The sequence below is a fragment of the Hemicordylus capensis genome, chromosome 15 (genome assembly GCF_027244095.1).
Source record: "Hemicordylus capensis ecotype Gifberg chromosome 15, rHemCap1.1.pri, whole genome shotgun sequence".
Taxonomy (NCBI): domain Eukaryota; kingdom Metazoa; phylum Chordata; class Lepidosauria; order Squamata; family Cordylidae; genus Hemicordylus; species Hemicordylus capensis.
Genome location: NC_069671.1, coordinates 18,570,784 through 18,596,900, shown reverse-complemented (window position 1 = coordinate 18,596,900; position 26,117 = coordinate 18,570,784). Strand labels below are relative to the sequence as shown.

The window sequence follows — 26,117 nt, the reverse complement described above, 5'->3', positions numbered from 1 at the left end:
CCATTCCCCTTCAAGGAACCCCACTGGTGCTAGGCAAAGGGCAGTGGAAATTGGGAGACTGTGCAGAGGATTCCGCCCAGGGCCATACTTGGGGTCAATGGGGGCCGCCACTGCACCCCCCCCCACACACACTTTGGGGCCTTGCATGGAAGAACCCTGGCGGGGCTGCTCTCCCCAACCCCACCCTCCCTCCTCCTGTTCCCATACCATACTGTTGAGGATTATCAATCCACAGGGGACTCTGATCTGGATAATCGGCTGGAACACTCAGCTGGAGCGGTGGAACATTCGGAAGATTTTTGTCATCTGGAAATCCAAGACATGTTTTGCATCACCTGCAAATCTCTCGCAAGGCTGCTTGGCAGGCAATGTCATTTAAGCTCCCTCTTGAACACCATGGGGCTGCTGGACGTGCAGAAAGACCAGCTGCTCTTTGCCATCGAGGCTTGGCTGGAGTCCTCAACGGTGAAAGCAGTTTTCTCCCACCCTGGAAGAGGAAACGCCCTCCCCCCGCCCTTTGGAGAGGGGCTTCCTCCCCCTCCCGTTGAGCCCAGAGCAGCCCTTTCCCGCTGCTTACCTAACTTGCATATGAGGTGGACTGTGCCATTGTTGCTGCAATGGGAGGGGTCCAGGTTCACCAAGAACTTGGGGTTAAGTCTTGCGACCTCCCCTTGTAATACATTTGGTATGGTCTGCCTTTCCTCCTCTTCATACTTCCGCTTCCGAGGGGACGTTATTGGGACCCTGCAGACGAGAGACAGCCTCAGTGTCCGGACAGCGGCTGATGGGTCACCAATGCAAAAAGGCTCCCATCAGCCGCTGACATTAGTATCCGGGGGGGGGGGGAGTGGCGGAGGGGGAGAGCCTGGACGATATATTTGTGGTGTGCATTTGGCCAATTCCAGAAGGGCAGCCGGGAGTTGTGGGGTGGGGGCTTGACCAGCAAGGGGCCTGCCAACCCTCTCCCAGCGGCGTCTCGGCTGAAGGCAAAGCAACGATACCTACGTGATGGGTGGGCCGTGGATGGCCGTCATCGCTGGCATGAATGTCCGGTAGAGGGAATGATTGAAGGCCGGTGAGCGGATATTGGCCAGCACTGCGTCCAGCAGGGGTTGGCACAGATACTGCTGCTTTGTCGGAGGCACTGCAGGGGGTGGGGGGGTGGGCTGACAGACCAACAGGAGGCACCCCCTTGACACGCGGGACTGGAGGGGGCCGCCCGCCAGAGTCACTGAAGCCAGCACGACATGCCGGGCCTGTGTTCAGAGGGGCGAGCCCGGAACACCCACCCGGTTCCTCCGGGGAAGCTCAGAGGGCTCCATGGAGAGCCGGGGCTTCGCACGGCAGCCACCCCCCACCTTGGTGCAGCAGGAGAGCAGGCCAGAGGGAGGCCGGGTGTTAAAAGCAGGGGCCCCCGGGCGGCTTGGCCCCCTCCCCATGCCCACAGGGGCTCCTGATGGGGACCATGCGGCTACAGAGCCCCTGGGCACGCTCTGCTGGCTCTCCCTTCCACTCCTGTGGAGCCCTTGGCCTGGCGCGGGAGGGGGGACTTTTACCACCGCCATGTCGTTCTTGAGCTTCTCCAGAGCGATCTCACATTTCTGGAGGGTCTTCAGAGGACAACTGCAAAGGAAGGGAGGGAGGGGGACAAGCATTCTCAGAGCCCTTCGCCAACACAGGGCTGTTCCCCATGCCAGGAGGAAGCGGCCCCCTCCTCCCCAGACAAACAGGCGCAAGCCATGGAGGCGGCTGGTCCATGACGAGGGCAACGGGCCGCTTGGCCCCAGGAGGGGGTGGGTGGGTGGGTGCAGCCACCACCACCAGCAGCAGCTCCCAGCAACTCCCTCCCCTCTCCCCGGTGAGAAGCCGCCTTCCAGGAGACGGGGAGACTTCAGTCCGAGCACAGGGGCAAGCTCTCCAGAAGCTCACGGCAACGAGAACTGCACCAAGAGCCACCAAACTATGGCCACATCCCCCCAGGCAGGGACTGCTGGGGCTGAACTACAAATCCCATCACCCCCAGCCGCGACTTACTGGGGCTGGGGCTGATGGGAGCTGTAGCTCAGCCACAACGGGAGAGCCCGCCTGCCCCCCGCTGCCTTCAGGGGAATCTCTTACAGCAGGCAGCACTCACTCACTGGGTCACCCCCCATGCAAACCGAGGCACAGAGAGAAAGCTCACCGTTTGGAGGGATCCGTCAGAATGTCCAGGAGGCTTTTCATCTTGCTCAGGTCCTTCTTCCTGTCTGAAGGGGAAAGCAAGAGACCCCTGAGCCGGGCAGCCATGGAGAAGGGGCTCCCTCTCCATCTCCACTCCCCCCGCCTGCGTGGCAGGGCTGCTTTGGGGTCTCCTCCTTCCTCAACACCCACACTTCCAAGGCCTCCCATGGGCTGGAGACGGGGGAGAGCAGAGGCTGAAGTGAGCAGGGGTTCGCTTCTGCGGAAAGCCGAGATGTGGGGTGGGGAGGTTTCCAAAGACTTCTCTCCCTCTGTGGGAGACGCCCCATTTCCCAAGTCTCACGGGCTGGCATCCATCGAGCATGGCTCCAGGGCAGCGCCACGCGGCTGCTTGAGCAAGAGGGGGATTCCTGCCCGCCTTCCCTTTCCTCCCAAGCCCACTGAGCATCACCCAAAGATGCCTCCGAGGGTCACAGGCAGCGCTGCCTGTGAGAGGGATTCCCAGCGGTTGCCGACTACAACTCCCATCATCCCCAGCCACAAGGGGGATGTCGTCACAGGGAGAGTTTTCTGGACATTTCCCCAGCCTGCCTCTGGTCAGATGCGTCTTGTACCTGAAGACATCTCACTCCGCAACCTCAGGCCTCTTCAGGCATGGTCAGAACTGGGGAGGCTGCTGGTACCAACAGTATCCCAGAGGCTGTGCCGGCCAGACGCCCCCCCCGCCCCATGTGGACAGCAGGAGACAACCGCGGCACTGGCGGACAGATCCTTCCTGCGGTCAGAACTCGGGACATCAGCACAGCAACCCCAATGCTCTTCGTGCCTGAAGAGGCCTCCGGTCTCCCCTGAAGAGGTCCAGCAACTTGGCGACATGAGAAACGGCCTCATCCACACCATCAACTCAAGCCTAGGCTTAATGTGGGCTGCCGACATGAGTGAGATGGTGTGAACTCAGGCCGAGGGGGGTTCGGAAACAAATCGGAGATTCCCACAATCCTGCGAATGTTGCTAAGTCATATCCAACCTAGATTCGGACTGTTGTGTGTGAACCAGGCTGGTAAGGGCAATGAACACGGGGAGGTCTCTTTTTTTGCCCACTACAGAAATGGGGCAGAATCAGTTCAATCTATTCACAGCACCAGGAACATTTGTATAGCTTTGGTTTGGGGCTTTTTTTGAGGGGGGGGGAATGCAAATTTTATGCAAATAAGGTGGAAAGCAGCAATTCAGGGTCTTTTTTGGGAAACTCGCATCTTTAGATAGAAGTGCAAATATTATTGGAAAAGTTAAGGGTTGTGAGTAAGGCGCAGGAGCCCAGGGAGAGGGGCAGCCAGAAACTCCAGGAAGGCCTGGAGCGCTTGAGGGCCCGAGCTCCGAGCAAGAGCAACTGCAGCTCAGTGGCAGAGGCTCTGCTTTGCACACAGAAGGCCTCTGGGTCCAACCCCTGGCCGCACCTCCAGGCAGAGCTGGGAGGGACTCCCACCTAAAACCTCGGAGGACTGCTGCCTGTCAGTGTAGGCAATACTGCGCTAGATGGACCAAGGGTCTGACTCCGCAGAAGACAACTTGAACTGAAGGGCCCTAGTGCAATGCTTGCGGGCTGGCTTGTGTATGCCACCTGACCCCAAAGGCTCTAGGCGGTTCACAGAGATCCAGGAGAAAGCCTCCTTGGCACGAAGCTCGTCAAGGGCCGACATCCCACAGAGCGCAGCGAGGGAGCGACTCTGCTGTGTGCAAAGGCCCCGAAACGGGTCGTCTCCATCCCAGGAGACGAGTGTGGTCTTTCCAACGTCCGTATCATCTATTCTCCTCCTGCCAGGCTGTTGGCGTCCTGGGGACTCCCCTGGGGCCTTTCACCAGCTCTCCGCAGCCCGGGAACTCCTGCCTGTGTGTCGAAGGCTCCCTGCAAGGCCCTCGGGGCAGAGGAGGGTGGGGGGGGTCCGCTGGCCCTGCTGCTTCCATCCCACGGGCAGGCCGCCGCCCCCCCTACACACCTTCGTTCTTATCGATCTTGTTGATCATCCTTCGCAGCGGCTCGATGTACTTGGACAGCTGCTTGAGTTTCTCCAGGTATTGCTGCTCTTCAGACTGACTGGAGCTGGCAGGGCTCACGGCCGAATTGGGGTTGCCTTCGAGGCACAAGGAGGGGGCAGCATTAGTCCACAGAGGGAGGGCCTCCTCCCAAGCAGCCCCCTCCCCGAAAAGCTGCGGTCCAACAGGCACAAGCGCTGCGTTCCCCCTCCCTTTGCTCTCTGGGGGGCGTCATCATCTGCTCCGGCCACCGGGGTGGGGTGGGGTGGAGAGCTGGTCTTGTGATGGTTCCCTTGGCTAGGCATGTGGAGGGGAGATCCATGGGAGGGCTGTCTGCTGCTAGAGATTCCCCGGAGGGCATGGAGCGCGAAGAGCATCTGCCGGCACGGCCAAGGCATGGAGGAAGAGCCTTTGGAGAGCCTCTGCCGGTCAGCCCAGAGCACACGGAGCCAGTGGCCGGACTCAGGATGCGGCAGCCTAATACAGCCCACCCCCTGCCCTGTAATTCTGGAAGGCCAAGACAAAGGAGGAACCCTCCTCGCTGGAGCAGGGCCGTTAAGGGAGCCCACAAAGGGTCCGCATCGGGGACAGATCCTGCCTTGGCCCGATGGGGTCGCTGCCCTGGGAGACACCCGTGGGGGTCAGTTGTGCTGCCAGCAGCAGGCCAGAGGCAGCATAATGCCCGCCCACCTCATGGCCCTTTGTTCAAACACCCCCAGCCCCACCCGCCGCTGAGGAGCTCGTGCTGACCAGCCCGGTCAATTCTGCGGAACGACAAACGGGCTGCAGTGCTGGAGACAGGAAAGCCGCAGCGGCGAGCCGGAGCCCAGCCCAGCCCCGGACGAGTTACCTGGAGTATTGAGCGGTCCTGGAGACGGGACGCTGAAGTTCTGTGGGGTGCGGGCAGCGGCTGGACTCTGGGAGGGCTGCGGAGACGGGCTGGGCAGGAAGCTGCCAGGAGACGGGGCGGGGCCAGAGCTGAAAGAGGAGGAGGCGGCGGCACAGCACGGGCCACCATTGGGGGCGTCAGTTCACCTCCGGCAGGAAGCCAAACCCCAGCCCGGCGTGTGCTCTCAGCTCCAGGCTCACCTGACATTGGAGTTGGGCTGGGAGGTGGGCTGGGGCGAGGGCTGCGGCTGGGGCGGCGGGGGCATCGGCTGGGGCGTCTGGGCCTGCTGGACCGGCGAGGGCGACGACATCATGGGGAGGCTGCTCTGGCTGACCTGGAAGAGAGGAACGAGCGCTGGCAAGGGGCGCCTCGAGGGGACGCCCCCCGGCGGAGGCAGCCCTGTGCTCCGCCCAGCCTCAAGCCCGCTGGGTGCCTCCCTCTTTCCCAGGCGCCATCGCCCCATTGTCGAGTGGAGGTCCCCGCCTGTGTGGAGCAAGGAGCGTGCCCACACTGCAGGGGGAGCGCAGGCAAGTCGCCCCAGCAGCCTCATGGGGCACGAAGCACCCTGCCCGCTCTGGCCTCCAAGGCTAAGTCATCTGTGCAGACCCCACAACAACCCCGGCTGACTGCAGCAACCATCTGAAAGAAGGTGGGACCAGCAGAGCAGGAACTCTCGTTGGGGCCCAGCACATCCCACCGAGCTCCTTGGAAGGCGACGCCGTGGCCTCATTCACAGCAGGGGAACTGATCCCCCAACTGGGCCGAGGTGAGCCAAAGTTGGGCGTGGGGCTGCAAGAGCCCAGAGACTGCGTGGCTGTGCCCCGGCCTCCTCTCTGGCACTCTGGGAGCCGTGCATGGGCAGCAGGTCTTGGGGAAACCGCAGAGCTCCTGATGCATCTCTGAGGACAGTCACGAGGCCACAAGCCTCCCCAGCGTGGCCAGACAGTCTCGCCTTCCGTGCGGCTTCTAAGGAGACCACCGTGACCAGAGGAGCCTCCTTGGGAGACAAGCTGCCTGCCTGTCCGTCCTCCCCACACGCCACCAAAGCACAGCCACACTTGCGCACGATGTGGCGGCAGGAAGCCGAAATAAGAGGGAAGGCTGGAGACCCGGAGCAGACTGTCCTCCAGCGCCTGTTTCCGACAGCCCTCCAGGACAATCACTGGGGCTCTGGGCACCTGGTTTGCCCTCAGCACGTTAAGTGACTGCCTGGGACCAAGAGCCTCCTTGTTTCCGTGTCACCCCAGAAGGCAGGAAGCGTCTGCCACTCCACTGCAAAGGACAGACGCTCCGTTTTTCCAGCTGCAGGTCCACCCACACGATCATCATCTCGGAGAGGCGGCCGTGTGAACCTAAGCAAGGTAGGAGGGGAGCAGGATGGGGTGGGAGCCAGGAGGGCACGCCCTTTCCGGACCCTCCCCCTCAGCATCCTAGCAAGGGTGGGCGGAAAGCTGTTCTGCCCAGCTCCTGCCTGCCACACGATCACTCTCCCCTCCTCCTTGGGAGAGCGCCTGCCTCTCTCTTACCCAGATGAGGATCGTAGGGATTAGGGCAGGTGCTCAGTCTGCAGGCAACCAAGGGGAGAGGGCACTGTGCCAGGACTCTCTCTCCAGAAAGCAGCCTGCCTTCTAGCCCGTAAGGACAGCCGTGCCATCTCCTCCTCCTCCTCGCCAGCCCACAGGGACAGAGGAGCACAGCCACCACCGGGCAATCCAGCCTCTTGCTTGCCAGTGCAAATGTGGCCCTGAGTCACCCAGCTCCCGAGAGGTTGCTATGCCCTCCAAGTCCAAAGCCCCTGGCTGCACAGCATGGACATGGGCTGCCCAGAGCTCCTCTTTGGAAGCTGCAGGGACCCGATCCGAGGGGCTCTCGGGTCTGCCTGCTCAGGAACGGAAAAGACTTGCTGGATCATGGCCAAGGAAGCCTCTCTAGTCCAGCCTCCGGTTTCCCAGAATGGCCCCCCAGGTGCCTCTGGGAAGCCCTCAGGCAAGAGGTGAAGGCAAGCCCCCTCCCCTGCAGCTGGGACTGAGCGGCATCTTGCTTTAAAGAGTTAAAGAGGCTCATACTCACTCCTCCACGCTTTCTCAGAGTTAATATTAAGCTTTTACAAGGGCAATATAACTCCCATAAAAGGGAAAGAATAACACTCAGAAAAGACACGCAAGAACAGCCCAGCTGGATCAGGCCCAAGGCCTATGAAGTCCAGCCTCCTGTTTCACACAGTGGCCCACCAGATGCCTCTGGGGAGCCCACACGCGAGGTGAGGAGGCCATCGATAGACCTAGTAGCCATCGATAGCCCTGTCCTCCATGAATTTGTCCAAGCCCCTTTTAAAGCCATCCAAGCTAGTGACCATCACCACACCCCGTGGCAGCGAATTCCATCGATTAATGATGTGTGGTGTGAAAAAATACTTCCTTCTCTTGGTCCCCAACGGCCTAGCAATCAGGTTCATGGGATGACCCCTGGGTTCAAGTGCTGCAGGAGAGGGAGCACACACTTCTCTGGATCCAGTCTCCCCACACCATGGACCCTTCCTTCGGGTCCAGCGACAGAAGCGCCTGCTGAGTGGACCACTGGGGACTGGAGTGCCTGTGGCATGACCTGGCTGCCTCCGCGCCCCCCCAAACAGCTTCCTATTGGCAACACGGACCACGAGCCAGACTCAGGCAGGCGGCTCTTAGGTCTCGTCGGAGTGCTCGCCCTTTCAAGTGTCTCCAGGATGGTCCTGCAGATGCATGCTAGGCGAGTCATCAGCTAGAATCCCATCTCGACTATTTCCAAGATCTGCATCTCTCTTCCCAGGACTGAGAAGACAGAAAGAGATCTGGCTACCATTTCACCCTTCTGGGTTGTTTTTGGACTACAGCCAGTGCAGGGAATTGGCTCCCCCGTGTCCAGGACTGCAGCTGTGACTGTACCAGGCCCAGGCCCAGGCCCAGCGGCAGGTAGGACCTACATTCCTGAAGCCACGCAGCCTCCACTCCCTCTCAGGAAAACAAACCGGAATCAGCAACAGCACCGCCTCCCTCACAAAACTAGTACATCGTCAAAGCAATAAGCAGAGGTCAAGAAATGTTGGCTCTGTTCACCAGCGAGGCAAAGATTCTACTCGTCAAGCTACGTTGGTAGTACATTACTCATCAGGATTTTTTTTTTTTTTTTGCTCGTCGGGCATCATTTTTCACTCGTCACAGACAAGTAGACTAGTGGGTTTCTTGAGCCCTGGAGAGAAGGGCTATGAACAGCTTGTTTGGCAGGCCAAACAGAATACGGGAGGAAAAAACCCCAATGAAATTAGCGAGGCTTCAAAGGCCCGATGAGGCATCAACACAAAGCAGCCAGCGTGATCATCGTGGAACAAGCAGAGCAGCCAAAGCAGCTCCGTACTGGCTGCCAGCAATTCCTCCCGTGGCTAATGCCCCTTGAGTCCCATAACGTTCTCCAGCCATTCCAGTCGAAGACCCAACTGGGCAATGCACTGAGAATAAATAGTGCAGCCTGTGCAGTAGTGTGTGGGTGAGGCACATCTCCAGACCAAGTGTGGCGCCCAGACCAATGGCTTACTGGGCCTGTGTGAAGCTTCGGCCAAATTTGAAATCTCTGCACAGTTCCCTGGCACCGTGGTGATTCTCTTTATTTAGCAGGGGTAGAGCAACTGGCCCTATCCACCCCCAGCACAGCATCCCTCCAGTGACTGTTGTTGGTGTCTATCTTATATGTTTCTTTTTAGATTGTGAGCCCTTTGGGGAGAGGGATCCATCTGATTGATGTATTATTTCTCTGTGTAAACCACCCTGAGCCATTTTTGGAAAGGCGGTGTAGAAATTGAATTATTATTAATAAATAATAATAATAATAATAATAATGCTGCGGAGAGGACCATTCTCACTGTGCAGTGCTGTGCCCAGCAAGGCCGGGCTCTTTTAAGGGAAATGGAGCCCTCTGAGCCCCTGCACCATCTCCGAAGACGGTGAAATGACTCTCCCACTGAAAGTTGTTTGCCAGAGTGCCCCTCCCTGGCCACACACACACACACCCCTTGAAAAACAGCAGATCACCACCCTCGGAAGATCTGAACAAGAGGTCAGGGCGTGCTGTTTTATCCAGACTTGATCAGAAGAGCCCAGAACCTTCCCTTTGGGGCACAGAAGGATGAGCTGACGGAAGGGGGTCGCTCTGCTCGGAAACCGCAAAGAGGTGCGGCTGAGCCTAGCAAGTTGGCCGAAACACCCCCTCGGGGAGCAGGGAGAGGACGGTGGCCAGACTGACTGCGAGTCCCCGAGGGAGAGGCAGGCATCCATCTCCTTAGCAGCCGTAAAGACAAAGCAGGCGATAGCTTTGTCTACGGCTACACTCCCCCAACCTCGACGAGCACAGCCTTGGTGGGAACCATCCTCCTTCACGTGAGCAGCCGAATGCACGAGGGCAGCCGGAGAACTCTTCTGCAGGCGGGTGGTAGCCGGATTCCCGGCTCACAGAAGCCCGCCTGCCGGATCAGAAGAGCGGGGCCGCCCCCACGAGCTGCCAAGCATGCACATCGTGGCTGGGCTGATGGACAACTGACCCGGGCCACCGAGATGGCCAAGGCAACCCCAGTCAACCCTTGCATAACCCCCGGCTGCAGCGTGCGTCTGCTCCAGTAAATACCTGCGGGATCTGCGGTCCACCCAAAGGAATGGTGCTTGGAGGCGTGGCAGAGACAGCGGTGGCAGGCGGGAACCGTGGTCTTATTTGCATCCCACCTCGGGCCATACTTGCGGTGATCATCTTGGGAGGACAGAGGGACAGACAAAAGTAATCGCAAAACAAGAAATGCAGCACACGAGCAGGATGAGAAGCACATGCAGCCTCCGGAGAGGTGGAAACCCAGCGGACTAGTCTCGGGAAGGCAGTCCTGGAGAACCCTGCACTGGAGTCCCCGCCCTTGGCTTGGAAGCTGAGGCTGGCGGCGGCAGCAGCAGAGAACCAAGAATCTCCTGGGCCGATAGCTGGAATCCAATTGAGGGGAGGGGCACATCTGGTGCTGCCAGCCGGCTGGGGTATTTCCCCCTGCCCTGAGTGGAGGCCCTTGCTAGACTGGGACCCACCCCAGCCCGGATCGGGCCCCTCTCTTCGGTGCAGGCTGGGCCCACCTTGCGTCCTGGGAAGCCCAATCCATGTTACACGACTGGGACTCAACCACCCGGCCTCCCACACGCCCTGGCATGAGGCCACGTGATGCGGGCCGAAGTGGATGGGCCACTAGCTACGGGAGCGAGCCCTTTCTTTTTGGGGTGTGTGTGTGTGTGTCAGAATTTCAGAGCACCCTTCCAATCCCCTGGCACCCAGAGTCCTTCGACTAGCCCAGCCTTGGTAGGAGTGGCAACGGGCCACTCTCATTTAGTGGTCCATGTCAATGAGTGGAAGCAGCCACGGCGACGTGTCTCGAGAGAAAGGGAGTCACAGAGCTGAAGGCCGCCCATGGGATGTTAGAGCAGGCACACACGGAGACAGAGAGCCACAACGGGGGCACGTCCAGACTCAGCACAGCGGTTAGGCAGAGCCGTGCGGCTTCCCCCTCCCGGCCTGGGGCAGAGACCCGGTTCCGGAAGGGGGCAGGGGGTGACAGGAGTCCAGGCACAAACGAGCCACATGCCCATGTTAACACGCACACACACACACCTACTGTGCACAGAGAGACACAGACCATGCAAGAGCCACCATAAAGCAGAGGACGGCAAGCGCACAACACCGCGGCGTCCAAGCAGAGGTGAGGGATGCCACAGAGCACAGGAGGCATGAGAGATGGCGCCAGCAGCAACATGGGGGGCAGCAGCAAAGGGTGTGTGTGTGTATGAGAGCTCCGGGAAGGATGCCCGCTCTGCCACGCAACCCTCCACGTTCGGGGCCAAGTGGACCGCCTCAGGCCCGGCCTCCTGCGTGTGGCAGCCACACTGCCTGAAGCGCACCCACGCCTGGGCAGCTGTGACTGCTGAGCAGGGCAGACAGGCTGCCTCTTCCGGGGCTCAAGTGGCGGGGGGGGGGGAGACGCCACTGCTGGGGGAGAGGGAGCTGGCCCCTCCCGCTTGCTCAGGGACGACGATGGCGGGGCAGGAGGAGGGAGGCGCTGCCTTCCATCCCAGCTCCCGCTCCGGAATGCGAGATCTCCGGCTCCCGCGGGGCAGATGTAGGGACACGGGACGCTGCCTCCTGACTGAGTCGGGCCCGGGGTGCTTCTAGCAGAGTGCTGGCTGCACGGCCTGGCACGGGCTCTCCAAGGTCGGTCCCGGGCAGAGTCTCTCCCAGCCCTCCCTGGGAGGGAACTGGGGGCCCACCTGGCTGCAAGCTGATGCTCCACCACAGATATGGGGCCCGGGAGGGGGAGGCGGTGCAGCTGGTGCCACTTGCCCACAGCTCCCCTGGCTGCCAAGGAAGACCCCCCACTTCCCAGGAAAGCTGGGGTTTCTCACAGAGGGCGGTGAGGACACGGCCCATAAGAGGACAGCTTTGTACGCGGGAGGGAGAGGCCCAGATCCCAGCTCCTGCGAGGTGGCCGGTGGTTCCACGCTCCTCCCTAAATGGGCACCTCATCGGCACCTAATCCCACAAGGCGCCGTACAGCCCCCTTTGCCTCCAACCCAAAGCCAACAGCAAGCGACTAGCCTGGACAGAGCAGGAGGCTCGCACCCCTCCTGCCCCCCGTCACCAGAGGAACCCATCCACCAGCTGGACTCGCACCCAAGGGCTGGCAGCCACGAAGGAGAAGGTGGAAGCCCAAGTGCCAGAGCAGCCCAGAGAGGGAAGACGGGGCTGTGGCAGCCACTCCACAGCCATACCCAGGAACCGTCCGTCGGCACGGATGCCCGGAAGGCCAGGCCAAGCCTTCACTTTCGCCAGCTGGCTGATCTGGGCGGGAGCCAGGCCTTCCGGAGGCTCCCGCTTCCAGGCGAAATGGATCAAGGCAGAGGAAGGCCTCCGCTTCTCACGCTGAAGCAGCAACCTGCAAAATGCCGGCCAGACTTCCAGAAGCCAGGGGGCAACATCCAGAGGGGTGGCCGCTCGAGTCTTTCACAGCAAAACCCAGAGTTGTGGCTGTTTTGTTAGGACAGGCCGAGACACACGGAACAGACACTCACACACAGGCGTCTTGTCCGGGACGCAAGCCGGAAGGCGCACAAGTTCAGGACCAGGCTTTCCCCCACATGAAAGAAGCACGACCCCGTCTCCCCTCCGTCTCTTCCAGGCAGGGCCAAGACAGACTCCAGAGGTCCAGCTGGCCACCACCGGCCTTCAACTCCCATAATCCCAGGCTATTGGCCACTGTGCCAGGGGATCATGGGAGCTGTAGTCCAAAAACAGCTGGCAAGGCCCTAAGTTGAGCAGGCCTAACTCAGATTCTCCTACTACAAGGCCATATTTTTTACAAAGCCCTTAAATATTATAGTGTCCGAAACATGCAAAATATTGACTGTGGTGGGTCGGGAGCTGAGAGGTGGCTTAGATCTGCCTGTTCTGGGTGGGGTTACACTCCCCCTGAAAGATCAGGTACGTAGCTTGGGAGTGCTCCTGGACCCCAAGCTCTCCCTGGTTTCTCAGGCTGAGGCGGTGGCCAGGAGTGCTTTTTATCATCTTCGGCTGATATGTCAGCTACGTCCATTTCTAGTGGTGAATGAATGACCTTAAAACAGGGGCACATATGCTGGTAACTGTACTGCGTACAGTGACTACAGTAAGGCGTTCTACGTGGGGCTGCCTTTGTATGTAGTCCGGAAACTACAACTACAACTACTACAGAATGCAGCAGCCAAATCAGTCTTTGGGACAACACGATGGAACCACATCACACTGGTTTTAAAAGAACTGCACTGGTTGCCAATATGCTTCTGGGTGAAATACAAAGTGCTGGTTCTTACCTATAAAGCCTTTAACGGCTAGGGACCAGGCTAGTTAAGAGAGGGCCTCCTTGGTCATGAACCTTCCCGCCTTTTATGATCTTCTGGAGATGTCCGGTTACGGTTGCCACCCGCTCATCCGGTGGCGACCCAGGACCGGGCTTTCTCTGTGGCTGCCCCGGGGCTTTGGAATGTGCACCCTGCTGAAATAAGAGCATCTCCTTCTCTTGTTTGTTTTCAGGAAGACCCTCAAGACTTTCCTGTTCTCGCAAGCTTTTAGTTAGAATTTTAATAATTTGTTTTCTATTGTTTTTATCGTGTTTTTTTAACCTGTGATTTTAATGTTGGGATTTGTGCACCGTCTAGAGATGTACATATCAGGTGGTATAAAAACATGATAAATAAATAAACAAACAAAATACTCCAGTAACGGAAATTTTAGATATCCTTTCTGATTCAAAGATCCACATATTTTGCACATTTCAGAAATTATCTGTAATTAAGTTTCGTTAAAATATGGGCTCATAGTAGGCAATGTTCCCTTTCTAGGGGGTATACATAGTATCAACTTGAAAGTTTGCTTATGACTACAGTCATTGAGAAAGTGGCAACATGCCCGATTCCTTTACCCTTGGAATTGCCCCCCATGGAAAGAGCTTCCTGCTTACAGATAACACATCTGCACTTCAACACCTGAGCTTTGGGCAACCGCTAAGGCCGAGATTCTCAGATGCTGTTGAACTACAACTCCCAATACTCCCCTGGCTGGGAATGTTGGGAACTGTAGTCCCAACAACATCCAGGGACACAAGTCTGAGAACCTCTACCCCAAGGAAAAGATGCGGCAGAGGTATCCACAGAAGAGCGTCTAGAACTCAGGAATGGCGGTTGCACCATCATCAGCTTCCTCCGAGTCTTGGCGAAAGCCCCACCACGACAGGCGCCCCCAGAAGGGCCATGCAAATGGAGGAAGGTGGCTTGCAGCACTGGGAGAGCTTCCTGGAGCAAAGCTGAACGCCCATCGGGACCCAGAGAGCAGCCAAGCCAGCCACGGCTCCCCAAGAACGTGGGCGTTTGTCTTTCAAGGTTTTAGTCACTCTGGTCTGGAAGAGGGAAAGCAGCCACAGAAGACACCAGAAACCAAAAGTGGTCCACCCAGAGAATACCTTCGCGGAGCTCCTCGTCCCCACCGCCTCTCCCCTCTTCTGCTGAAAACGCTGGTGTCAATCGCAGCGATGCTGGAGTCCAGACACAGACGCCACCCGGCTGTCCTTGCAGAGCAAAGCTTCGGAGCACCCGCCCGCGCCCACCCCCTTGGCCTTGCCCAGGGCCACATTCCATCCTCTCTGCAGGCAAGGCGGCATCGCCCAAGCCTGGCTCACCCCGCCCGGTCCTCGGAAGCTGCCTCCCCATGTCTGTGGGGTGGGGGGAGGGGAGATCATCTGGGGACTGGGAGGGCCTGTCCGGACAGAGGAGACTTGACCGATGCCGGGGCCAATCTTGCGGCCAAAGAGGGACCAGCTGGCCCGAACTTGGCGACGGGCAGCCAGCAGGCAGGTCTGGCCTTGCGCTCTCTCTCTCAGAAGGCTTCTCTCAAAGACCTGGGCTCCCCACCCCAAACCCCAGCGCCTCTTTCTCCTCAGCCCACTAGGCTCGGGGATTTGCTGAGGCCACCAGCCGAAACCCTGCCCAGCTCCTCCGCCCCCCGCAGCTGCCCTAGCAGGCTGGCCAGGCTGGGAACCTGTCCTCCAGCCCTCCGCTGGCCAGTCTTCCGTGCCGCCTGCCTCCTGGACCGCTGCTTCCTGGGACGGGCCCAGCCTGCATAAAAGCACGTGGGCGGGAAGGCCTCTGTGCCGGAGACCCCACCGTGCGAGTCGGTTTGGGCCCGAGGGGACAGGCCGGCCCCTGCCAAGCCCCAAAGACTTCTGGGGTGCAATGCTGGGGAGGGGGTTGGCATCAGCCGGCCGCTCCCTGCCCTCTGCCCGGGGCTTCCGAGGCTGCGCACGGCCCCAGCGGGGGCGCCCAGCCGACAGGGGCCCGCCTTCCCTCAAGCACCGCCCCCGCACGCCAGGGAGCGGAGAGGGCGGCTGCGCCCGCCGGCACAGGCAGCCTCGCCCGAAGCAGCTCTCGGCCCGGCAAGGCAACTGCTTCCAGCTTGGGTTACTCGGAGCAGGGAGAGCGCGGAGGGGCACCCCGGCCAAGGCGGCCGCGACCCAGGCCAGCAGAGCAGCAGCAGCAGCAGCAGACACAAGGCGTGTTAGGACAGAGGGGAAGGCAGAGGCCAGCCGCAAGAGAGCCCCCCCCGCCAAGCACAGCTCCAGGCAAGAGGGCCGGCTCGCCTCCCTCCAGACAGGTACAGAAAGGCCCCGCCAGACCCCGCCTGCCCCGCCAGCGTCTGCCCCAGAGCCCCGCCTCGCCATGCAACTGGCTACTGGCCCGTCTTGCCCTCCAGACTCCAGGGCGCCGCTTACCTGTCCTGAAGCTCCCATCTGAGCAGCTTGAGCCTGAGCCTGAGCCTGAGCCTGAGCGGCTGCCTGCTGTTGCTGTTGTTGTTGTTGCTGTTGCTGCTGCTGCTGTTGTTGTTGCTGTTGTTGCTGCTGCAGAGCTCTTACCTTGAGAGACAAAACAAAGGGACCGAGTTCTGCATGACTCTGTGGCAAAGGAGCTGCATCCCCAGAAGTCTCCAACAGAGAGGGGTCCTCCCTGGCTCTGCCCCCACAATCTTTGCAGTCGGAGAGGTCACTCGAGAGCACGCCCGTGTGACGCAGACGGGTCTTTTGACGGGCTTCCTCTTGTGGGCAGGGGAGCGGGGACAGATCACGCGGGGGAAACCCAGGCTGCTTGCTGGCAGCGTTCCCCGCGACAGGAAATTCTGCAGGAAACTCTGGCCCCACGATGCAATGCGGGGGCATCCTGAGCAGTGCTCCTGTCACAGGGAGTTCCAGACGTGGGGGACGAGAACTTCCAGCATCCCTAGCACTGCAGTGGCCTTGGGCTGGAGATTCTGGGAGTTGTAGGCAACTTCACCTGGGAATTCCTGTTACAGGGAACACTGATCACAAGGCAGGCGAGGGCTCTTTGGTGATCTGCCTTGGCAATGTAGTGGTTGGCGTGCCGGACTAGGACGCGGGAGACCCGAGTTCAAATCCCCATCCAGCCACAGGACTCACTGGGTGACTCTGGGCCAGTCATTCAACTCTCGGCCTAACCTACCTCACAGGGTTGTTGTGTGGATAAAAATAACCGTGCACACCACTCTGGGCTGCTTGGAGGAGGAGTGGGATATCCCCTGGCTCTGCAGCCGGCTTAGCTGGGGACACCCAGGACCCAGCCAGGCTCCTCCTTCAGGCTGGCTGCATACTCTGCCGCCAGGCGGCCCCGACCTCCCCTCGGCAGGCTCTTACCTGCATGGCTTTGATCTGCTGGGGCGTGAGAGTCACAGGCATGACCTGCCCGGGCATCTGCCCCGGGATCGGCTGGGCCTGCGACACCAGCGGAGGCGGCTGAGCCTGACCCACTTGCTGCTGCTGCATCTGCTGCTGTAGCTGCATCACTTGTTGTGCTGGGGAGGCCTGCTGTTGTTGCTGTTGCTGCTGTTGCTGTTGTTGCTGCTGCTGCTGTTGTTGTTGTTGTTGCTGCGCTTGTGCCTGGATGGCCTGGGCAGCCTGGATCTGCTGCTGGATATGAGCAATTCTCTGCAGTTGCTGCTGCTGCTGCTGCTGCATCTAGACACAGAAAGGGTTGACAGGACACAGGCGGGTTGCCAGAACCGCATGCTCCCTCTCGCCGGCACTCCAGCGGAGGCCCCGGCACAACCCCAGCGCCACTGAGGGCGTCTGGGCTGCACCGGGAGGCGGCCCCCTCCGTCCATCAGGCCCTCTGCCTCTGCCGGCCAGGCCCTCGCCCGCTTGCTCTGGATGGGAGGACGCACCGCTTCCCGCTCAGACAGACTGGGGAGGGGCGCAGAGAACTCCACACAGCGCCCAAGCAGTGCCCCCTCTCCTAGGGATTCCCAGCTGCAGTTGACTACAACTCCCATAACCCCCAAGCAAAGGTCACTGCAGCTGGGGATTCTGGGAGTTGTAGTCAACCACAGCTGGGAATGCCTGTTAAGAGGGAACACTGTGCCCAAGGCGATGGCCGAATGCCTCAAAAGAGGGCCAGGGTGAGTCCATCCTGGCTCCACCCTCCCCTCCATGCAGCTTCTTCCCCTTGCTGGGGAGGGCCAGGGCCACTCACTTGTCCACGTTCCGCATCCCTGCTGGCCGCTGCGGTGGGGATCTCCCAGGGAGATGGGGAGCTGCCTTGCAGCGAGTCAGACCCCTGGTCCATCCAGCTCTACACCAGGCCTGCTCCACTTAGGCCCTCCAGCTGTTTTAGGACTACAACTCCCATAATCCCTTGCCACCGTGGCCAACAGACGGGGGTTATGGGAGCTGTAGGCCAGCATCTGCAGAAGAAGAGCCCAAGCTGAGCAGCCCTGGTCTACCCTGGCTGGCAGCGGCTACTCCCAGGTGCCGGTCTCGGGGGTCTCTCCCAGCCCTACCTGGAGACGCTGCCAGGGAGTGAGCTGGGGACCTCCTGCGTGGAAGCAGACACCCCTCACCCCGCCTGGCCCTGTCCTCCAAAGCAGGGCTGTGCAGCTCTGCCCTCCAACTGTTTTTGGACTGATGAGGACCACCCCCTGCCACAAAGGCCGAGGTTCAGGGATGGTGGGAGTTGTAGGCAGACCTCGACAGGAGGGCTGGAGCTGGGCAGCCCAGCCCTCAGGGGCAGACCTCACAGCGCTCACCTGCAGTCACCCCTCCAAATGCTAAGCAAGGCAGGCAAGGCTGCAGGCAGGAGCGTCTCTCCCAGCATGATCTTGGAGATGCCGCCAGGGAGGGGGGCTTGGAACCTTCTGCAGGCAAGCGGGCAGGGGCTCTTCCCCGGGGGGCTCCGTCCCGCTAAGGGGAAGCTCTTACGCAGCCCTTGCTTTGCCAAGGGGACAATCCCTGCTTGCTCCCACAAGACCAGCCCGAGCCTCGGGAGGAAGGAGAGGGCCTCCTGGGCAGTGGGTCCTCCGGCAGCCCCCCCACCCGGGCAACACCCCCCGGCCCCCGCAAGCACCTGCTGCTGGCTCTGCTGCTGCAGCTGCATCTTCATCAGGTGCTGGTGCTGCTGCTGCTGGACCGCCTGCATCTGCTGCTGCTGCTGCTGCTGGGCCTGGGCTGCGGCCGCCGCCGCCTGCTGCTGGAACTGCTGCTGCATGGCCGTCTGCTGCTGCTGCTGCTGCTGCTGGAACTGTTGCTGCTGTTGTTGCTGCTGCTGCTGCAAGGCGGCCTGTTGCTGCTGCTGCTGCTGGAATTGTTGCTGCTGCTGCTGCACAGCCATCTGCTGGAGCTGGAGTGGCGCTGAGGGCAGAGAGAGAGAGAGACCCATGGCAAGGGGGCCTTACAGGCGCTGCCCTCGCCCCCCCGCCCCTCGTGGCAACTGTCGGCTGCCAAGCAGGCATAAACGGCTTGGGCCCGGGGGGTATTCAAGAGAACGTCTTTTCCATCAGGAGCCCCTCTGCCCACTGAGGTCGCCTGGAGAGGTCCGTCTCCAGTTGCTGCCAGCTCAGTTGGCGGCCACCGGGGGGGGCCTTCTCGGTTGCTGCCCCAAGACGGTGGGACGGGGCTCTCTGCTGAAATACGACCCTCCCCAACTCTGACCATTTTTAAAAAGCACCTGAAAACCCACCGCTTCACCCAAGCGGCTTCAGCTTTCTTATTTTTTTTAGGTTTCAATCTGCGTTGGATTTTCAATTATCTATATTGTTTTAAGTTTGTGTGTATGTTTTTAACTTGTTTTTATGTTATTGTTAACCGCCCAGAGATGAAAGTTTGGGGTACAAATCTGATAAACAAACAAACAAACCCCACTTCCCTACTGCTGCTGCGATTTGGATTCTGGTGAGTTGGGGGGGGGAATCATAGGGGGAGAGCAGTGCATATTTATTTTATTATTTGTTTTCAGACGTTTATACCTACTGTTACTGCCCTGCGCCGGGGATTTGGAAGCCTCCCTCCAGCAAGACTAGGACCCACGGATAGCCCTGCCCTCCACAAATCCGTCTAAGCCCGACTGAAAGCCATCCAAGCAGGAGGCCATCCCCACACCCCGTGGCAGGGAGTTCCACAGACTGTGTAGCAGGCCCCTTTTGGCAGGGCTGACGTGCCGTGCGGCCTGCCACTTCCCCGGGGCAGGCAGGCACACTCCAAACACTTACTTGGCTGGGCTGCTGTGTTGATGCCCGGGATGCCGTGAGCGGCCAGCCCAGCAGGGCCCTGAGGCTGCTGCCCTGGACCGTGCACCATCGGCTGCCCCATGGGGCCGTGTCCGCCCAGACTGCCCATGGGGGCTCCCGGAGGGCGGGATGCCATCCCCATGGCCGCTGCTCCCGCTGGCGGCCCGCCCGTGAGGTTCTGCAGGGCATTCATGGGATCTGTGGAGAAGAGGGGAATCCCCATGAATGGAGGAGACGCTGTGGGGCTCGGAGGAAGCCTGCTCTGTTCAATCCGGGGGGCGGCAGGCCCCTCACACCCTCCTGAGCACTCCGGACGGCCCACAGGGCTAGGCTCCCACAGTCAAAAGAGGCCGTCCGAGCAGGGAATTAGCAAAGGCCACCCTTTGTGTGGGGGATCTGCCAGAACTGCCCAGCTTGCAAGGAACAGGAGCTCAGAGAAGCAAGACGGTCAAACGGGGCCACGGACACGAGCCGGGCGAAACCATCGCGGTCGGGGAGGTGGGGCTCCGAGAGAAGCGAGTTGGGAACGGGCCCTGGGGCAGAGGGGGGTCTCTCGCAGAGGCGCCCTGGAAGCTCCCGTGCCTCAGCTCCTCCGGGAGAAACCCCGTCTTTGTCTGCCTCGCGCGGAAGGGCCGAGACATTCCTTCCACAGGCGGCCACTTGGCTCCAACGCAACACTTGTTGCTTCGCTGAGACCCCAGCAACCGGGCCCCCCACGGCGCACAGGCACACCCCACAGCCCTCAGAGGCATGCCAGTACAGCTTGGCTTACAAGAGAAGAATGAGAGAGGGGGAAGAAGAGGGAGCAGGGGCTGTTTCTTACCAGTGGCGGAGGCCTGGGACTTCTTGTTGTCTAGGAGGAAAAAGAGAAGCATTAGTCCACACATGCTGGGCCGAGCCACGCAGGAACCACTCAGCGCCATGGGAAGGCCGGACAGTTCAGGCAGCGAGCCACATCCCATAGGAAAAAGGCTCATTACAGGCAGCCCGGCAGACCACGTGGCTGGACTGCCCAAAACGCACATCTGGCCCGGCCCTGTGAGCGACAAAGAGACACCCAAACACATCGACAACTGCTTGGCAAGATGGGGGTGTGGGTGGCCAATTTGTAGCCAAAGGGCAGTGTGCATCACCCCACTTGTGCCCCACCCGCCCGGCCGAGCACACACCCCTCTCTGGGGCTCCGAAGGACCATTTCCCCCGCCTCCAGCATCTTGATTTCGTTGCCTCCGTTCCTGCTGCACAGAACGTCTGGCATCGCACCACCTTGCAGCCAGCCTCAAAGTCCTCCTGGACTTCCAAGGCTGCGCTGCCAACGTGCAGACGGATGCTGAATAGGCCCGACGATGCCGTGAAAAAGCCAGCCACGACCACAGACTGGGCCTGATCCCCAACCCCAGGATGGCCGTCCCTCTTCTTACTGGTCCAACCGCCGTCCCTGCCAAGGCTGGGCAGAGGCACAAGAGGGCAGGCAAGGGGGCCCACGAGGGCTCCCTCTTCCAACTCTGCAGCCCCTCATCCAGACACAGCCCCACCCAGGCCAGAGGCTGGTTGCAGAAACCACAGCTGTGCCTTCACCATTTCAGGCTAGGAGTGCGACACAGAGCTAGCCGGGCTCCAGCCGGGGTGGGCCGCCCCTCTGCCTGCGGGCCATGTGACCCTGGAGGGCAGGGAGGGGTCATCCTCTGGACCCGACAGGCAGACTTGCAAATGAGGCCCCTCGAAACACTCCCAGCCTCAGAGTTACTTACGGATGTCCCGGAAGTGGATAATGAGCCGGGCCACGAGGGAGAGATATTCTTCCTGGAGTGGGGACAGAAAGGCAGGCGTCAGCAGCCGGAGGCCGAGTCCTTCCTCCTCCCCCCCCCCACCGAGCAGCTTCCCTGCTGGGGCTTCCGGGGGCGTTTCTCACCAAAGGGCTTTTGCAACGGGCAGCTGGGTTGTTGCAGAAGCTACAGATGGGCCTCGAAGGGCTCCTCTTCTATGCTAAAGCCTAGAGGCTGTAAGAACGAGGTGGCTTGGGGAAGGGGGTGCGCGTGCAGCATCATGGGGGGTGGGTGGGAAGCAGCCTGCAGGGAAATTGCAAGCGGGACCACAGAGGCTCTGGGCTTCCCTCGTGGGGAGGACGAGGAGGAGAAAGGGACAGGGTCTGGGAAGGGCCCCATTTTCCCCTCCCGCTCACTATTCCTTGTCTAGGGACCCCTCTCCATTGTCCTGCGATCAGTTGGGACTCTGCCACTCCAGGTTATTTGCTCCAGCCAGTTATTTGTTCGCAGGCAGGAGAGAGGATGGTGACATCTTTTAAGGAGTCGCCAACTACAGCAGCCTCAGGGCCCGCCGGCCATGCTGAAGTGGGAGTCACGCCCATCCGACGAAAACGTCCCCCACACAGGACATCTGGCTGGATGCCAAAACAGAGCCCAACAGATGCACAACTCCCCCCCACCCCGAGTTGTGACGGAACGACAGCTCCCTTCGTCTCCAGCTGGGGTGGCCAAGAGTCGGGGGGGGGGGTCTGGGAGCTGCATTCCAGCATCTGCAGGAGGGCCAGCATCATGCAGCCCCTAGCAGCTGACTGGAGAGGGTCGTTCGCCAAGGGGCCTGCCCCAATTTCCTAGCTAGGGGTGGTCAAATGGGTGAAGTGACTTTGACGCAAAGCTGCAAGCACCCTGGCCGACAGAAGGACTGCCACGACCAGGGGAGGGCTGTATTGGCACCCGCTTCAAGCGACAGCACAAGCCCCAGTGAGCCCAAGATGGAGTCCACCAACTGGCCGGCTTGGCCCAGCAGGATGACGCGTGCTTGTGTGAAGGCCCCGCTCTCCCACGCCAGTCCCCTGGCTTCTCTGTCCCAAGGGCTCTGCCACGGCCTCCTCCCCACCTGACAGCGGCATCTAGAGGGCCCTTCTGAGAGCTCCGGGCTTCCCTTCTCCCGCCATCCCACCGCCTTGCGTAAGGAGCTCTGGCAGGCCCACACCAATGGGGCCAACCCCAGGATGGCACTGCCCGTGCACGGGAGGAGACCCGCTGCTCTGCCTGGGCAGAAGGCAGGGCCTGCAGAATCTCATCGCCTCTTCGGGAGTCCGTGCCTCACCCCACAGGAGTGGGGAGCCGAACTGTGAGATTCCGAGGCAAGAAATAGGCCAAGCCAGGGACTGCCCCCCCCCCCAAAGGTCGACTCAGAGAGCTCCCCTCTTCCCTTCCTTGGACTTGCCCCGGGCTCCCCCCGCCCCCGGCCACACTTGCTCCAAACAGACAGCACCTTACCCGTGACTTGGCCTTCATGAACACGTGGTTCTCCATTTCTTTGCTGGACTTGTTATGAGCAACTCCAGCCTTCCTCATGGCCTCGTCTCTGCAAGAAACAGAAGAAAGGCTGCTCATGTGCCTGAGTCAGAGCTCCAGGCGGAGCCAGCTTTTAAAAGCCGTGACAGACAGAGCATTCCAGAGACTGGGGGCCACAGCAGAGAAGGCCCTGTCCCACGTGAACGTTAATTTAGCCAGTCTCAGCACTGGCATGTGGAGCAAATCTTCCCCGAACAACCTTCTTCGATGGGCAGAAACTCTTGGGAGCAGGTGACCCTTCAGACAACCAAGGCCCAAACCATTAAGGGCTTTAAAAGTAATATCCAGAACCCTGAATTGGATCTGGAAATAAATTGGCAACAGTGCAGTTCTTTCAAAATAGGGGCAGGAACACAGGAATTTGCCACCTACTGAGTCAGACCCTTGGTCCATCTAGCTCTGTAATGTCTACATAGACTGGCAGCAGCTTAGGCTGCAGGCAGGAATCTCTCTCAGCCCTTTCTTGGAGATGCCACCAGAGAGGGAACTTGGAACTTTCTGCATGCAAGCTTGCAGATGCTCTTCCCAGAGGGGCCCCACCCCCTAAGGGGAATCGCTCACACTTGTCTCCCCTCAAATGCAATCCAGGGCAGACCCTGCTTAGCAAAGGGGACATATGCTCCGAGCAAGCGGTTCCAGAAAGAATCCTGGCAGCTACGTTCTGCACAAACTGAAGTCCCCCCAAATGTTTCATTCGTACGCCTTCTAGGTTTTCCAGTTTTAAAATAAAACCACAAAGGCCGATTGTTTATTTAAGCTGCCTTGGGCTGTTTTGATGAGAAAAAGCGGTGTATACATCTTGAAAACGACACCAAGGAGGGATGATGGGATGGAGTATGCCGTCAAGACAGGCATCAGGTAGGCTGTGGGGCAGTGCAGAGAAGTGTTGCCTTCTTCACTGTCTCTAGAGATCAACCTTTTTTGGTGGGGCAGGGAGAAGAATTCTGACCTCCTTGCAGGTTCCTCAATTCACTCTCGCCCTTATAGACAAAAGAACCCAGTCTATGCCCACACCAGAGAGGAGGAGGAGCACAACATCTGTGGAGCTCACAGAGAGGAGACTGCCGCCCATCTGTTGGTGCTTCCTGGAGGCACCTTTCCTGAGGAAGCCTTGGGGAGAGACAAGCCTCAACAGGGCTGAAATCTGGGACGGCAGCTTGGCAGGGCCCTTCTGACTGCAGCCCAAGGAAAGAAAGGAGGGAGAGGCTCACCACCTCTGGCAGAAGCGGGCCTTTCCAGCGCCGCCCTGAATCATGACATGCCATGTTCAGGCCTTGACAGTTTATTTTTTGTCAACCTAAGAGCCAGCCCTAAAATGTGCTGGACACTTGGCAAGATCACCAGACTTAGTGGCAGAGGATCAACGTTGTACATTTACAAGGAATGTTTACAAGTAACGTACTTAGAACAGAAATAGAGCCTGCCTAGGACAAGTACATTTTTTTTAATTGAACAACTCTGCCTTTGACTAGCCTAGTCGAGAAGCCATGGTTACGAATACAAACACGACGAATATGGATACAGCACTTTTCAACCAAAGCCCCCAAAGCGGTTTACATAGACATAAAGAAATAAAGAAAATGGTTCCCTATCCCCTAAAGGGCTCACAATCTAAAAAAGAAATGCAAGACAGACCCCAGCAACAGCCACTGTTGATAAGAGAAGGCCAGTTGCTCTCCTCCTGCTAAATAAAGAGAATCGCCACTTTGAAAAGGTTCCGCTTTGCTTTTTTAGCAAGGGTTAAACTCCTAGGCACCCTCGTGCCTGGGATGTGTCAGGCCCTGCGTTATTGCAGAAGCATGCCAGTTGAAGCAGGAATAAATATGAAACAAACATTTTAATTTCGTATTAAAGACACACACGACACCGGCACAGTGTGAATTAGAGGAGCGGCATCTGACCAGCACTGTTTCCACTTTCCAATGCAGAGGCTCTCAAACCTGGGTCCCCAGATGTTGCTGGACTTCAACTCCCACAATCCCTAGCCTCAATGGCCTTTGGCAACAGACCCCGTCTTCTTCATCACCTTCATCCAATTTATTTTTACATTTATATTTATGCTTCTCTTCACAACTATCCTGTGAGGAAGGTTAGGCTGGGAGACAAGTGACTGACCCAGAATCACCCAAAGAGCTTCATGAAAAATCAGGATTTGAACCTGGGTCTCCCCAGTCTGAGGTCCAACACTCTTTTAACACAGGCCTCAAATTTAGCCCCCCACAGCCGTTTTTGGACTACAACTCCCATAATCCCCAGCAGTGCTCCCTCTAATTTCTTTCATCTGTGTGCAGAATGAGTTTTGTTCTGGGCAGAAGTATCAAGGCAGGGTGCACGCAACTGCATGCAGAGCAGGGCCTTCTTGATTAAGTCTGAGTGGAATTTAAAATTAATTGGGCAGACACAAAAACATCTGGTGTGCGTGCGCCTTAGAGGGTGCCCAGTAGCCAGGGATTATGGGTCAACATCTGCAGGAAGGCCGAAGCTGGGCAGCCCTGCTTTAACTGCTACACCACACTGGTCAGATCATCCTTCTGAAGCAGGAGTGGGCAAGCTTGCTTCAGCTTCTTGGGGCAAATGGTGGTTGGGAGTGATGGGCGTTGTAGTTCCACCCCACCTGGGGGGGCAATAAATGGTGGCCGGGGGTGATGGGCGTTGTAGTTCCACCCCACCTGGGGGGGCAATAAATGGTGGCCGGGGGTGATGGGCGTTGTAGTTCCACCCCACCTGGGGGGGCAATAAATGGTGGCCGGGGGTGATGGGCGTTGTAGTTCCACCCCACCTGGGGGGGCAATAAGTGGTGGCCGGGGGTGATGGGCGTTGTAGTTCCACCCCACCTGGGGGGTCAATAAGTGGTGGCTGGAGGTGATGGGAGTTGTAGTTCCACCCCACCAGAGTAGGGAGGAGTGGGGGGCAAGCCTGCCCTCCCGTCCTTTCCCCCACAGCAGGCCCCGGAAGAGCCGCTCCCCAGCCTCGTGGGGCCTCCAGCCCAGAGGCTCCCAGGGAGGCGCCCCCCCACATGCCCGCCCCCTCAGAGGGAGGCGCCCCCCGCTGGGCCCCGCCCCCGCCCCCGCGAGGGGGGCTCCCCCGCCCCGGGCCAGGCGGGGCCCCTCCGGAGGCGCCTCCGCGGCCTAGCGCTGCCCCCGCGCCTTTCCGGCCCCTCCGGGCGCCCGCGGCACTCACATCTGCGTGACCAGCTTCTGTCTGAAGTTGGCGCTGCGCCAGTCGCTCTCCTCCATCGCGCCACCGTCCGCCACTCGCCGCCGCCCGAGCCAGAAAGCGGGCGAGGGAAGGAGAGCGGAAGTGGCGCCTCTTCCGGCCGGCGGAAGCTCCCCCGCCACCGCTCGCGTCGCGGGGCATGCCGGGAAGCGTAGTTCCCTGGCTGGGCCCGTCCGAGGAGGTCTCTGTGGCCCCCTCCCAGGGGGTCAGTCAGCGGGGAGGGAAGGTGGGGCGGACTCTTCATCCTCAGCCTCTTCATCTTCATCCTCCTCCTCCCCCCCTCCAAAGGGGAACCAACCAGACCAGGGGAGCCA

General features: G+C 59.6%; 1 protein-coding gene across 3 annotated transcripts in view; it reads right to left on the bottom strand.

Moving 5' to 3' along the window:
- The window catches only part of MED15 (mediator complex subunit 15), a 27,242-nt gene extending 1,296 nt beyond the window's left edge, over positions 1 to 25,946 (bottom strand). Inside the window, exons 1-17 of one of the 3 annotated variants that reach the window (XM_053279200.1) lie at positions 25,768 to 25,945; positions 22,510 to 22,597; positions 20,995 to 21,046; positions 20,067 to 20,096; positions 19,226 to 19,441; positions 18,085 to 18,368; positions 16,380 to 16,694; positions 15,447 to 15,587; positions 9,752 to 9,871; positions 5,302 to 5,435; positions 5,063 to 5,190; positions 4,176 to 4,310; positions 2,183 to 2,246; positions 1,557 to 1,623; positions 1,006 to 1,166; positions 578 to 744; positions 208 to 306 (exon numbers count right to left, since the gene is read on the bottom strand). In XM_053279200.1, the coding sequence (XP_053135175.1) occupies positions 208 to 306; positions 578 to 744; positions 1,006 to 1,166; positions 1,557 to 1,623; positions 2,183 to 2,246; positions 4,176 to 4,310; positions 5,063 to 5,190; positions 5,302 to 5,435; positions 9,752 to 9,871; positions 15,447 to 15,587; positions 16,380 to 16,694; positions 18,085 to 18,368; positions 19,226 to 19,441; positions 20,067 to 20,096; positions 20,995 to 21,046; positions 22,510 to 22,597; positions 25,768 to 25,823 (2,257 nt within the window). In that variant the 5' untranslated portion in view covers positions 25,824 to 25,945. Of the gene's footprint in view, positions 1 to 207; positions 307 to 577; positions 745 to 1,005; positions 1,167 to 1,556; positions 1,624 to 2,182; positions 2,247 to 4,175; positions 4,311 to 5,062; positions 5,191 to 5,301; positions 5,436 to 9,751; positions 9,872 to 15,446; positions 15,588 to 16,379; positions 16,701 to 18,084; positions 18,369 to 19,225; positions 19,442 to 20,066; positions 20,097 to 20,994; positions 21,047 to 22,509; positions 22,598 to 25,767 lie in introns of all 3 variants that reach the window. The other 2 variants (XM_053279199.1, XM_053279201.1) reach the window with 2 other exon arrangements.
- Positions 25,947 to 26,117: the final 171 nt, after the last annotated feature.